The sequence below is a fragment of the Eurosta solidaginis genome, chromosome 5 (assembly GCF_040869045.1).
Source record: "Eurosta solidaginis isolate ZX-2024a chromosome 5, ASM4086904v1, whole genome shotgun sequence".
NCBI classification, from domain to species: domain Eukaryota; kingdom Metazoa; phylum Arthropoda; class Insecta; order Diptera; family Tephritidae; genus Eurosta; species Eurosta solidaginis.
The window spans coordinates 140,954,082-140,969,430 of record NC_090323.1 but is presented as its reverse complement, the minus strand read 5'-3'; the positions used below and the strand labels follow the sequence as shown (position 1 = coordinate 140,969,430).

The following is a 15,349-nucleotide window of genomic DNA, read 5'->3' as shown; positions in this document are numbered from 1 at the left end:
CTAACACTAACACGATGATTTTGGCAATGTGAACAAAGGTATGTTGTTGCTGTAGAGATGAGCCAACCATAAAGTTGAGCCATTAGTGCTACCAACTCAAAAGTGGTCAGCTGTCAAAAAAATCTACTACAGAAAACGAAACGAACAGAACTGCTATACGGATCAGAAATTCAACCAGATAAATATCAGGATCACAACGTTGTTGTTGCATTTGCATGTTAAATTTATATCCGTATCTGGTTTACGCACCAATGGAACGTAATAAATAACGAATAGATCTGAATATGGGGATTTTTGGCAAATGTATGCCGGCGATGATAGCTTCAATAATTAATAAAATTATAGTCATAAAATACTCATTTCTTTAAACTTATTTTACAATATACGACTAGTTAGAGTTAAATATAAACAAATCTAAGTAAAATCTACATTTTGATTAAATTAATTAGTCAAATATTGTAACGCATTTAACTCACGGTGAAAACCAAATCTTCTTTTGAAATTTCAGTAAATCGGACCTATGATATAATAGTTAACATCATTTAGTGGATAGGGCTTATCTTACAGGTCTGACGATCCAGGTTCTGTGATCAAAATCGACTGGTTGCATCGGGACTTCATATTTACAAAACTTGTTTTTAGTGATAACTTTTGAATGGGAAAAAATCACCCTTATTGTCATTGTCGTCGCCGTATTTCAGTCGACATCACATCGTATCGACGTCGTCGTCACTTCGACACCAAGTCGGTATTGGCTAAGCATGTTGAGACGACGACGACAATTTATCGATAAAACGAATGGAAAATATACCATCTCTGTCATTTCTGGATCAGCTTTCGATTTTTTTTACTATTTCTGTATATTTTTTCAAGATAATATTGTCACGGATATTAGCATCACTAAGTTATCCCATCACTAAGGCGATGCTAAGGCCATGCCAAGCAGTATTTACGTTAATAATCAAATCAAGTATACACATATATAAGGCAGCCCAGAGAGATGTCACACACAGATGCCTTTACTTATACGCCTATGTGCGCGCGAGAGACTGTAAACTACAAACATTCACATCAATAATTCAATCTTTATGTATCTACATAAACGAATAAATAATTGCGTCTACACATATGTACCATGTACGAATACGAGCAGCGGAGAGTCAATGCGCAAACACATGCATATATCTGAGAAGTTTGAGAGCTACTGGACTAGTAGATTCTGGAAGCGCCTAAAAGATGTATAAAATTGTGCAATTTTAGTTATAGCTGAGAAGTTTGAGAGCTCATGGACAATGCTAGTACATTCTGGAAAAATGCGAACGAGGAAACCAAAGGGTATAAAAGGCAACAGATGAACAGGCGCTGTAATTCAGTTTGAGTTGAGCAATCAATCAGTTATTGATTAAGCACGCGATCTGGCGGCCAATAGTAGAGTTTCATTTGAATTATCAATCAGTTTGGTTATTAAGCCAGCGAGTAGCAAAGTATAAGTGTTATTGTGAAGTAATTTAATAAAGGTCATTTTTCCATTATTCAATATTGGAGTTATTTATTCAACAGTTTAGTGATACGAACTCAGCAGAGGATTGCAAATAAGAGGATTTGCAAGTAAATTCGTTACAATTGGTGTCAGAAGAGGAATTGTTGAATAAATTCCGAAGATTGGGAATACAACTTGGACATGGCAAAGTTCAGTGAATTGAAGATCCAGCAACTGAAAAAGGAGTTGGAGAACCGTGGATTAAATGCAACCGGCAATAAGATCGAACTTCAAGCACGGCTACGAGAGGTAATGGAGTCGCAAGGAATTGATGTGGACGAGTTTTCTTTTATCCTGATGGGGACGAAACAACAACAAAAATTGAAGAGAAAAACGAAACATCGCAGACAGTTACAAACACAGACTTGAACATGATATTGGCTGCAATATCGGCACAAATGTCCGAAATGTCATCACAAATATCCACCAACATGTCATCACAACTGGAAGAACAAAAGACAAATATAACATCCCAACTGGAGTCACAGAAGACATATATGGCATCCCAACTGGAATCACAGGAGGCACGTATTTCAGAAATGACGTCGCAAGTGTCATCTCAACTGGAAGACCAAAAGACATATATGGCATCTCAATTGGAAGCGCAAGAGGCACGTATATCTCAAATGTCGGCAGAAATTTTGGAACAGGTATCATCAAAACTGGAAGCGCAGGATGCAAAAATGGCTCAATTTCAGGCAGAAGTAGATGATTTAAAAGGTCGTATGGAGCAGTTACAACTAAATCGCCCAGCTGTTTCAGCGAGTAATCCAAAGGTAAAGACACCATCCTTTGACGGTTCTGTTCCTTTTCAGGTCTTTAAGCTACAGTTTGAGAAGACCGCAGCAGTGAACAACTGGAATGCGGAAGATAAAGTTGCTGCACTGTTCATGGCGTTGAAAGGGCCTGCAGCTGAGATTTTACAAACCATTCCAGAGGGCGTACGGAACTGTTATGAAGCATTGATGGGCGCTCTAGAGAGACGATACGGAACTGAGCATAGGAGACAGATATACCAAATGGAGTTGCCGAACCGCTTCCAGAGGCCTGGTGAAACATTGCAAGAGTTTGCGTCGGATATTGAAAGGCTAGCACATTTAGCGAATGCGGACGCACACGTGGAATACACTGAAAAGGTAAAAATTCAGAGCTTTATAAATGGCATACGGGACGTCGAAACAAAGCGAGCTACATACGCAAACCCAAAGCCAACATTCGCAGAAACGGTGTCACAAGCTCTGATTCAGGAAACAGCTTCGCTTCTGTGTAAGCCAGTTTTCAAAGCACGCCGTGTGGAAGTAGAAAGGCCAGAGTGGGTAGACGCAATATTGGAGGCGCTGAAAGGATCGCAAAAGCGGAGTGAAAAAGTTATCAAATGCGGGAAGTCCGGTCACATTGCACGTCACTGCGATCTTGGTCCTAATAATTCCAACAATGTGGGTGGCCGTAAACGCAAAGCTGGAGGAGATGAGCAAGAGCGAGTAAGAGGTAGAGATCGAGATCTAGATCCAGCTATTGAATGCCCTGTGATATCTGTGTTGCAAATTGGTAGAAAATCGAGCAGTCTTACCGTCAGAGGGAATGTCGATGGCAAGGAGCGTGTACTGACTGTAGATAAGGGCGCATCTCATTCCTTGATTCGATCTGAATTAGTCAACAGGAGAGTAAAACCGTTACCTGGAGCAAGGTTGTGTACGGTCACAGGCGAGTATAACCATGTCCAGGGAGAAGTGAGATGTGAAGTACCTACTGATTGGGAAGGTTATGGTTTTACACAAATTCGTTGTGGCGGAGATCGTTGATGAAGTCATATTGGGAGTGGACTTCTTGGTTGACCATGACATCAAGATCGATATGCAGAAAAGGGTGATGCATTATAAGAACCAGGATGTGCCAATTAACTTCAGCTTGGAAAAAGGTTTCAGCAGTAATCGAGTACTGGTGGAGAAAAGTCGACAAAGGCCACGAAAGTCAAAGGTTGATGAAACGAATGGGCCAAACGAAGCGAAATCAGAAGTACCTCCGAGAAAAACACCGGCATTGACAAACCCAAATGGACGCACTAAAACGACTGCAAGAATTTTGCAGGAAGCATGCAAGGGTGGTTTCAAGCCATCGCGCACTTCTGTTGGGAAACGGCGGAACGATACTGTCAAGCCAATCCGTCAAGCGCAAGCTCTACGAAGTGGTTCATTGACCAAACAACAGAGTGTGAAGGAACGGCCAAGGGTAATGAGTAGTAAGATGAAACATTGGCATGACAAGAACTTTAATTCGGAAGGTTTCTTGGCGGGAGATTTGGTACTGTTAAACAACCCTCACCGGCGGAAAGGTGTTCCAGCTAAATTTCTGTGCAGTTGGGAAGGCCCGTACAAAGTTGTGAAGAAGATCAGTGATACCATCTACCGCATACAAACCACTGGGAAACTACGGGTTAGAAGAGTGGTACATTTGGAGATGCTAGCGGCAGTTAGATCGGGAGATTTGTCTGATCGGGACGATCAGACTTAGGTGGAGGGCAGTGTCACGGATATTAGCATCACTAAGTTATCCCATCACTAAGGCGATGCTAAGGCCATGCCAAGCAGTATTTACGTTAATAATCAAATCAAGTATACACATATATAAGGCAGCCCAGAGAGATGTCACACACAGATGCATTTACTTATACGCCTATGTGCGCACGAGAGACTGTAAACTACAAACATTCACATCAATAATTCAATCTTTATGTATCTACATAAACGAATAAATAATTGCGTCTACACATATGTACCATGTACGAATACGAGCAGCGGAGAGTCAATGCGCAAACACATGCATATATCTGAGAAGTTTGAGAGCTACTGGACTAGTAGATTCTGGAAGCGCCTAAAAGATGTATAAAATTGTGCAATTTTAGTTATAGCTGAGAAGTTTGAGAGCTCATGGACAATGCTAGTAGATTCTAGAAAAATGCGAACGAGGAAACCAAAGAGTATAAAAGGCGACAGATGTAGAGGCGCTGTAATTCAGTTTGAGTTGAGCAATCAATCAGTTATTGATTAAGCATGCGATCTGGCGGCCAATAATAGAATTTCATTTGAGTTATCAATCAGTTTGGTTATTAAGTCAGCGAGTAGCAAAGTATAAGTGTTATTGTGAAGTAATTTAATAAAGGTCATTTTTCCATTATTCAATATTGGAGATATTTATTCAACAGTTTAGTGATACGAACTCAGCAGAGGATTGCAAATAAGAGGATTTGCAAGTAAATTCGTTACAATATGTTGAACTGGCCGGCCCGTGAGGACCTCACATAGACGGAAAATTATATTAGCGGTTTGCCGTTCTTCCCCGACTAGAGTGGAGAACGGAATTCATGATAGGCCCGAAAGTTTCGTCTATCTATTTTAAACATTACAGCAGCTTTTGGCTCGTAGACGGCGGTATAATATTTGTAATTTTTCCTATACCTGTGATTCTAAACCCATCTTTCTTGTTTTGTACACTATTCGTATTAATCATTATCTGGCACTAGACTGAGTTTACTCTGATCGGAGCGTTCGAAAAATGGAGAATCAAAATATTTTCTTGAATCTTTTTGAAATCGATCAGACCTTTCCAATTCACGTCGAAAATAATCAATTGTACGATACAATCCTGTTTGTAAATGAACTTTAGGTTCCCAATTAAGGAACTGTTTCGCGCGTGTTATATCAGGTTTACGCCTTTGCGGGTCATCCTCGACTGCATCTGTTTGTTTAACTTCACTGGCGCCACCAACCAACTTTTTAATGATTAACGCAAATTCTTCAATTGTATGTTCCACTGGATTACCTAAATTTACGGGTTGACTGTAGTTGGAAGCCATTAAAGAAATTAAGCCATTAACTAGATCTGAAACGTACTGAAACGATCGGGTTTGTTTGCCATTACCATAGACAGTAATTGTTTCATTTCGTAACGCTTGAAGTATGAAATTTGAAACAACACGCCCATCGTTCATATGCATCCGAGGACCGTATGTATTGAATATTCGTGCTACGCGAACTTTCACATTTTCCTAAAAAAATATATATATACAAATATTTACATTTTCCATAAATGTTCTATCATTATTAAATAAATTACCAACCTGTTTCGCATATGCATAGCTCAGAGTTTCTGATACTCGTTTTCCTTCATCATAGCATGCCCGCGGTCCAATAGGATTTACATGACCCCAATAAGTTTCGGGTTGCGGGTGTACAGTTGGATCACCTTGAATAAACATTTGTTTTAATTTTAATTATGTACATTTAAATGTTTCACGATATATGACCTGAAATGGATGACAAGTACCATATATGCATATCTCGCTAAATAAAAGGATCCCGAATAAAAAAGAATAATTGGAATTCAAGGGGTTAATCGCAACTCTTTCAAAGGATTGGAAACGTAGCTTATAGCTTCTCCTACCCAGACTGTTGGTGTGTAAAAGTTAATAAGCTATTCCCAAAAACATGCTCCAGCATGATTTTTTATCGGATTGTAACGGTATGTATACACCTTCTGCTAACGTTCGAATCGCTGAACTGTCGAATAAATAACTCCAATATTCAGTATTGCAAAATGATCTTTAAGAGAATAGACTATTAGACTGGAAGTAGTACTTCACAATTACAGTTATACTTCACTAATAGCGTGTTTAAATCAAACAGATTACTGATTACTCATCTTCCGCTGCTTTTATACTCTCGGTTAACTCGTTCGCCCATTTCTCCTAAGGTCTAGACGTTTCACGAACATGCCTTCTAGAACAGTTGTATTTCATGCTTGGTTATTTGGCTATATACATGTATATCTGTAGTTTACGTTTTTCTTCTAGCCAAATGCGTGTGTGTGTGTGAGTAACAACTTGTGCTCTTAGCTGTCGGCTACATAGTATATGTATGTGAAATAATCTCTCTGCTTCAAGCTGCTGGTTATGTGTATGGAATATTCTTCGTTGTCTTGTACATAAGTGTGGCTGCTTGGTTTAATGTGTACACGTACATAGGTGTGGCTGCTTGCTGTTTTCGTTGTTGTGAATATTTATTACTAACAGGATAGTGATGCTAATATTCGCCACAGTATACTCTAATCACAATGTGCATAGTATAGAAGTGTCGGTTAAAAAAGGTAACTGTTTAACCCCTATTTTTAATGTTTTTTTTTTGTTATTTTAAAAATAAACAGATATTTTTTTATTGAAAAATAAACAAATCAGTGCTTTTTTATATTTTTTTATGCATTTTGACAGGAACAAGATTTTGAAACGGCTTGTAAATGCGCAACCATAAATGGAAAAATCATCCAAAGCTATGGAAAGTTTTACCTCTAGTTAAAATTTCTTTCAAGTCATTCACCAACAACCAAAAACAGCTCGGTGGGGGATGTGGTTTGACGGCGTCAGCTTTACGTAGCATAGTTTGAGATCATAAGTCAAATCATTAACTCCCTCGATAGAATTGACTCACAGGTAATTGAGAAATCACTAACCCTTATTGCCATTGTCGTCGTCGTCATTAAACGACGACGACTCACGACGACGTGTTAAATTCGGTATTGCCTTTGGTGGTTAACCAAATATTTATTTTATTTTTAAAAATTTATTTTTGTTTATTTTTGAGTTTAGATATTTTAATACTAATTAGAATTTTCTTTTTTTGAAGTTATTCAAAAACTTTAAGTTAACATGAAAACTCAATTAAAAATTATTTTAAAAATTAAAGAGTACGAAGTAGTTAACACTATATTTACTCCCCCTCCAAGAAAATTTAAAACATACAAATTATTAATTAATATTAAATGTAACCTTTTTTTGTTTTTTGTTGTTTAATGTATTTGTACTTAAATTAGTGTTAATAAGTATGTTTGCTGGTTTAAGTAAATCAATTGAAATATTTTTAATGGTATTTTTGTATTGAATTGTAAATGTTTTGTGTTTCTTAGAGATAACTTTAAAAGGTCCTTCATAAGGTGATTCTAAATTAGATTTACGAAGAACTTTAACAAAAACATACTCACACTTTTCTAATTTTTTAGGGACGAAAAAGTTTTCTTTGTTATGATGAAAAACTTCAGAACGAACAAGCGAAAAATATTCTCTTATTTTGTGAAGTGTCATTAGAAAAATCATGTTCTTTATTACTATTTGAAATAATTATTTCACCAGGTATTCCAAGTGGTTGGCCATAAACAAGTTCAGCAGATGAACATTTTAAATCTTCTTTAATAGAAATTCGTAAACCAAGTAGAATGAATGATAAAATGTGTAAAGTGGCATACCGATGCCACTCGTTTTGGGCATTTAGCCCCACGCACACACACAAACCTACTTTACTTTCTTCTTTTAGTTTTTAATTAATAAACTTAGTTTGTTTTATTGTTTAATTACACTTTATTTAAAATTCGTATTTATTTAAATGTTCATTAGTTTATTTTTCATGTTACACTTTTGGTATCTTATTTCTTAAAGCGCCAAATACACGACACGAACATTTCCGCGAACATTCTGCAATCTTGTTCGCAGCTTTGGCCATACACAATACGAACTTTTGGCCGAACATTGGTTCTCTTTCAGACAGCGATGAATACGGACAACAATTGTGCTGCAGCAGTATTGCTCGCTGTGGCAATTAAGCGTAAAAAAAGAGAGAAGATCGCAAAAAAAGTATTTGGTGCAAAGAATGGTTTAATGTTCGTATGAGCAAGGCAACATTTGACCAACTTTTACAAAAAATTTTGCCATAATCATTATGCTTTTTAATTCTATTACAATAATCTTTGCTTTTTACTTGCCACAATGATGGCAAAGATTTATACATTTCAATAAATTCACTCAGAAATTTTTTATTGTCCATTTTACTTTTCCGCGCACGTCTGTTCCGTTCAGAAATTACTACGATTATGAGCTATTTCGCCATACACGCACGAACAGTACGCGCAAATGTTCGCCAAAAATTAAAATATTTTGATTTTTGGCGAACATTTGCGCGAACTGGCAAACACCACCATACTCGACAGAAGAGGTCGCAGAAACATGACATAACGGGAATGTTCGCGGAAATGTTCGTGTCGTGTATTTGGCGCTTAACGCGCGTTTTAGGTTGTGCGTTCACCGGCTCAATTCTAACTTAAACGGAAAAAAATTCTGACGCTTCAAAGCAGCTTTGCCGGTATCCAAAAGTGCATAACGGGAAAATCGCATAATGCAATGGCGTGATAGAGTCGAGTAACGGAAGATTCAGCCAATCAGAATTCTCTCCGTCATTCGACTCTTTCACCCAGTAACGCCAAGTGCATACATGCATGGTTGCATGTGGGGGTGATGCCAGCTATTTTAGTTTTTAGTTTTATTTTTAGTTTTTAGTTGGCTGGCACTACATGACACTACATCATCCCCCTTTGGAAAAGAAGAATTTGGCAAGGTGATCAGTCTTGCCACATTCTTCTTTAGGCTATATCAAAAAGAATTAAAATTGAAATTTGCAAAAAGAAATATGTAGGAAAAGTTAATTTTTAGATTTTGATGATTTAGTTTAGTTTGAAGTGAGCCGATATTTTATTTTGTATGGTAAGCTTATTGTAAGTTGCTATCTTTTTATATTATTTAGGTGACATATATTTAGTAAATTAGCTCGTATCGAAATTAACATTAAAAAAAAATTTTTATCATTTTTTTTTTTTACACTCCTTGGTGCATTCTTAAAATATATTTATATTTAAAGATTAATTAGTAAAATTTAAAAGTACTATCAATTTTAATAAAATTTTTGGATACGGGTTTTATGTACAGTTTTTTCAATTTTATTAATTTCATCGTAAATTGTTACATTTGGTCCATCGATATTATTTATTATGTAGGGACCTTGATATATATTTCTATGTTAATTTCTCGGTTCTGTTTCTACTAGAACCTTATCATTAATTTTAATATCTAAAGGCTTAGCCATTTTATCGTATAATTCTTTATTTCTAATTTTATGTTTATTAATCAAACTTGATGCCATTTTATGAGATTTTTGCATTCTATATTTTAGCACTTTTGTATAATTTTCTACATTATAAATCGGATCGATTTGTTCCTTTTGTAATTCATGTGGCATTGTAGATTTTCTGCCAAATATTTATTCGAAAGGAGTAAATTTATTATCAAAAACCGAACTACTTGTAGTATTATGTAAAAATGTAAAATATTTCAAATACGTATCCCAATCTGAATACGTTTCATCTAGATATGCACGTAAATATTCGTTAAAGCCTCTATGGTTTCTTTCAACAGTACCAACAGTTTCGTGGTGATAAGCTGTTGAGAAATCATGATTAATTTTTAAAAGTTTTGTTAATTCCGAGAATAATTCATTTTTGTATTCCGTCCCTAAATCGGATCTAATGGCTTTCATTGTACCATATGTTAATATAAAGGTTTCAAAAATAGCACATGCGATAGTTTTTGCTGATTTATCTGGTACAGCTACTGTTACCAGGTATTTAGAAAAGTCACAAATCATAGTAACAGCGAACTTGTTACCATAGTTTGATTCTGGAAGTCGACCTATTGTATCGATAATTACTATGTCAAATGGTTTACAGGGTGTTGGAGTAAGGACAAGATTTTTTTTTGTTTTTGGTCTCACTTTGTTTAAAAGACATTTATTGCAATTTTTCACAAATTTCGCTATATCACGTGTCATGTTTTTCCAGTAATATTTAGTTCTTAATTTGGCATATAACCTTTTTGTTCCGCAATGACCTCCTAACACTGGATCTTCGTGATAAATTGTCATAAGTTTTTGTTTCTGTTCATTGTCTGTTACGGTCTCTACAGGGTCCGTCAATATTATTTGTAATGATTTTAAAATTTCATTTCCGCGGATTTTAAAATTTGTAATTGTAAAATGATTGAAAAATATATCGCTTTTTGGCCATTCTAATTGTTTAATATTGTGATTGTCGGCTGCTTTTTCCAGCCTCGAAAGTAACTCATCTAAATTCGTTATTTCGTTAACAGTCACGAGATTAAGTAAATTATATTTTTTATGTTTTAGATGCGCATAAATTTGTAAATTGGAGATCTCCTTATATTTATTATATTGTATTGTTGATTTTACTCGCGGTATCTTTTTTGAAAAATCGTATGAAAATTTATCATAAACTTGTACTTTATTATCGTTAGAAGTCGTATCATTTAAACTTATTTTTTCATTTTGTAATTCTTGTTGTTTAGTTTGTGATCGCGTTTTAACGGCTAAAAGGTGTTTTGTCGAATCTTTAATCTCGTCTATACTTATACGCGAAAGAGCATCTGTACAGAGCGTTTTACACACTGTCCAATTTCCTCACCAACTCACAAGGAATATAAGTAATTTTTTTGCCTACCTGCATACCCCTGTTTGTTTCAATACTTATTGAACACTTGCAGAAGACTGACAATCACAAAATCACCATAACAGTCAACCAGCTGATTAGCAGGAATAGTTTTGGAAACTGGAAAAAAATAGATAGTTTTTTTGGTTGGCGGGCTTTTTGGCGGTCTGGGGTTGCTGTTTTCTTTTTTTCGGTCTGGAGCTGCTAAGCAGGTAACATCACAAAAAAAAAGTGGTCGTCGAAATATTACCACCGAACTGGGGAATCTGGTCCTACCAGAAAAAAGAAGAAAAAAACACCGAACCGAAACCTTTAGACGTTTCACTGCTCCTCTACATCGTTGCAATCGAAATTGCACATAAACTTTCGGAAGCTGCCTCACCGTTCGACGCCAGCGGCTTAATCATACCACACGAGTGATTCTCATGTGACCGTATCTTCACGGGGCGCTGTATTTGAAACCACACCTGGAATAATTATAAATTGCCTCATCAATCAAAGATTCACCACCTGGCACAGACTGCTTTGGCCAGATTATTTCGTGCATAGGAGTATTAGAAGTGCGGGTCCTCCTGAAAATTTCTTAAATACCTCAGCACGCAAGGATTCCTTGTACGCACAGCGCGTAAGTTGGTATGTATTAATGAAATTAGTATGTGGCTGTTGCAAACATTTATTAAATTGGTCTGGAACTGCCTGCCTGAATTTTCGCGCTATTCCCAATAGCCCAGGAATTATACAAATAAGCCTTGGGACCTAATAAACTTTATTGATATAGAAGTATAAACTATGTATCACACTCACTGAACATTCCCTACCTAAATTATGCAGCCTTACACTGTTCATTGTAATTATAAGGGCACCGTCCCAATATGCTTCGAATGATATACAGAAAATAATATATATGTTAGTATCCCTCGCTCAAAAGAGGATTAAACGTGACCTAAAACTAAGCTAGTTGTACATAAATGAAAGATGTAAAATAGGACGATATCAATAAGAAAGACTAGTAAGAATGTTGTTAGTAAAATTACAAGGAGCCAGACTTCCCTCAGTCAATTCATTCGTTTTGTATACTTATAAGCTGTCCTATCCATATACACCTATACATATATATATATATATATACGCGTGTAGGTATATAACCATCTTTTTCACATAAAGTGGTATCCAAACCCATTTGTATCCCTACGTGGTGAAAGAATAACTCAAACGTAGGTTTGGTTTTATTAAATAAATACTTGCATAGATGTATACTTACATACATGTATGTACATATGTACGAGTGTGCAATCCGTATTCAGCTTTAGTTTGTTAGAAATTGGTTTCATTTTTAGGTATTGGCTCTGGAGAAGTTCGCCAATGCCAAATATGTATGAAAAGTCTCAGAAAGTCATTACCCATTAATTTTGGTTCTTCTTATCAGTAAGCATACACTTGCGTCCCAGTATCCAAGGGTACCCTAGGGCTTCTTTTTTTTTTTTTGGACAAATGCTACTTGATTAAGAAACCGCGATTTGAATAAGTATGTACATATATTGAGGTAGGTCAATAGTTACTTTTGGTTTTACTCCCCAAGAAAAATCGTTAGTCATACTAGATATCGTGTAACGCTTACGATATAAGTTAGTTGATTTTTGTAAATGAAGATTTTGATCACCGATAAATAATAGAAAAAGAAAACAAAAGCTAAAGCGTATTAACATATTCTGAAATAACTAAGTGTAAGCAACTAAATGATAAGTACAAATGTGAATTATATTAAATAAAGTTAGTTATGGAAGTTTAATTTGAAAAATGATGGTCTGATTCCTTAGGAAATGTGGGTGGTAACTAATGGGGCTTCATCATCAGCTAAAAGCGATGGAAGGGAGGGCAGAGGGCAGCCGTCCGATATTAACTGCGCTGCGAAGGTAAGGGGGAGTGGATTGGTAGCCGTTGAAAAGTACCAGTGAAAGTGTAAGTTTTAGGTTTGTTTAAATGTGTGCAAGAGTAATTTATCTTGTTGACCTTGTTGGCGAGGGTGTGCTTTACTCACATCTATGTTTTTGGGAACTCACGCTGCTGAAGCTCCGGGATTAAGCCAGTGCACACGCCATAGTTGTGGGTAGTTGAAGGGCGCTCCTGAATGAGGAAGAAGGCGATAACGTCAAGGGGTTCATAACACATCAGCCACGACATTCGATTTTCCTTTAATATATTCAATTGTAAAATTGTTTCTGATAAATCTAATCTGATTCTAGAGAGTTTCGAGGAAGGATCTTTCATATTAAATAGATAAACTAATGGTCTATGGTCTGATTTTACCGTGAAATGTGTACCGTAAACATACGGCCGAAAATGTTTTATAGCAAAATGTATTGCTAAAAGTTCTAATTCTATGATTGCCTTTTTTTGTTCGGCTTTATTGAAAGATTTTGATGCAAAGCAAATAATATAGCGCCACAACCACTCTTAGATGCATCTACAGTGATAATAAATTCTTTTGAAAAATCAGGGTATTGTAATAGTTGAGGAGACATTAATGATAATCTTAATTTTTCGAAAGCATTTTCGCAAGCATCATCCCAAACAAATTCAACTTTTTTTCGATTTAGACGATTTAAAGGGGCTGCCATGGACGCAAAGTTGGGTATAAAACGCCTGTAATAATTTGCAAATACAAAGAATCGCCTAACAGCATGCTTGTCTTTAGGCTTAGTGTATTTTTTAATTGCGTCTATTTTTGAGTCATCTGGCAGCAGGCCTTTTGAGGTGCATTTATGGCCTAAAAAAGTTACTTCAGAACGAATGAAATTGCATTTGTTGGGGTTTAATTTTAAATTGAATTGTCTACAAGTTTCGAAAACTTTTTTTAAATTTTTGAGGTGATGTGTCTCGCTACATCCGATGACGATAACATCGTCAATGTACATAAAAGCTGGATTTGGCGAAATGCCTGAAAATGCTAATGACATCATAGGTGAAAAAGAGTTTGGTGCTATATTTAAACCGAAAGGTAAAACTTTCCAACGAAAAGCTCCTCGATCTGTACTGAAAGATGTAACGTCTCTATAGTTAACATGAAGTGGTATTTGGTGAAAACCAGAAAAAAGATCTAAAGTCGAAAAATATTTGGCACTGCCAAGATTGTCGAGTATGTCGTCTACGCGTGCCAACGGAAATTTGTCTGCGATAAGCGGTTTGTTGACTGCTCTGAAATCAACGCACATACGATAAGACTTTTGGCCTGAAGGATCTTTTTTCGGCACCAAAATTAAAGGACTGTTATAATTAGAAAAGCTGGGTTCTATTAAATCATTTCGCAATAAATTTTCGACTTGTTTATTAATTTCTTCACGTTGTGTATATGGTAAACGATAATTTTTTATATAGACTGGATTTTTGTCAGTTAAACGTAGCTTTTGTTCGTAAAAATTATTTAAAGTCATACGATCAGTTTTTAAAGCGAATACATCGGTATATTTTAAGCATAAATCTAGTAATTGTTTTTGAGCATAACCCGGCATTTGATTTTTCAAAATTTTCGTTAATTCCTCTAAGCGTTTTTGATCTTTTGAAGTTTCATTGATTTTGTAGACATTGTAGTTGGTGATATCTTCCGTTACGATATTGCAATTGTTGACATGTTTTACTTCGTCAGTAATATTTAAAATTTTTATAACTGGATTATTTGTGTCAACAATGCACTTTGCCGTAATTTAAATAACCGATAAACTTCACATCTCGGAGGAATAACTAAAGAATCGGTACTTGTGCCGTGCAAAATTGGAATATTTAGTCTTTTTAAGCCGGTATTAATAGTTATGCTATCGCTTCCATAATTAATAATGCATTTATTTAATTTTAAAAAGTCTTTGCCGAGTATTCCGTCTGAAGGTATATTAAAATCGTCGTTAACTACATGTAAGGTATGCGGTATTAAAAATTTATATGCAATTAAGTTGGTTTTTAAGGTTCCTAAAGTTGAAATTGTTTCAGGTGTTACGCCTGTTATGTTGGTTATTTCGTTACTATTAAAGTTACAATTTTGAGATAAACTTGAAATTTTGATTAAAGAAATATCTGCTTGAGAATCTACTAGAAAAGTACATGGTTTGTAGGAATCGCTACATTGAAGTTCAATAAAATCCGAATAATTAAGGTTCAAGCAGTAGATGGATTTTAATATTTTTGGAGAAGATTCGTTTAATTGTCTAAATCGTGATCCCGATCCCCCAGTGTTCGCTCCTGAGGGTCGTTTACGTTTAAAGCGCGTACATTGGCATTACTTCGCGAATTTGAACGTCTATTATTATTATTAGCATTATTGTTACTACTACTAGGCTGATTGTTTCTATTAGTGCTATATCTGTCATTATTACCTCTATTAGAATTATTGTACCCGTAATTATTATTGTTGTAGTTATTTCTATTGTTATTGTTGAATCTTGCATT

The 15,349-nt window shown here is 35.7% G+C and overlaps 1 protein-coding gene across 1 annotated transcript in view; it reads right to left on the bottom strand.

Annotated features, from left to right (window-relative positions):
• Positions 1–339: 339 nt before the first annotated feature.
• Uxs (UDP-xylose synthase) overlaps positions 340–15,349 on the bottom strand; it is a 60,487-nt gene continuing 45,477 nt past the window's right edge. Inside the window, exons 4-5 of the mRNA XM_067787186.1 lie at positions 5,658–5,782; positions 340–5,585 (exon numbers count right to left, since the gene is read on the bottom strand). Of these exons, the coding sequence (XP_067643287.1) occupies positions 5,040–5,585; positions 5,658–5,782 (671 nt within the window). The 3' untranslated portion in view covers positions 340–5,039. The remainder of the gene's footprint in view (positions 5,586–5,657; positions 5,783–15,349) is intronic.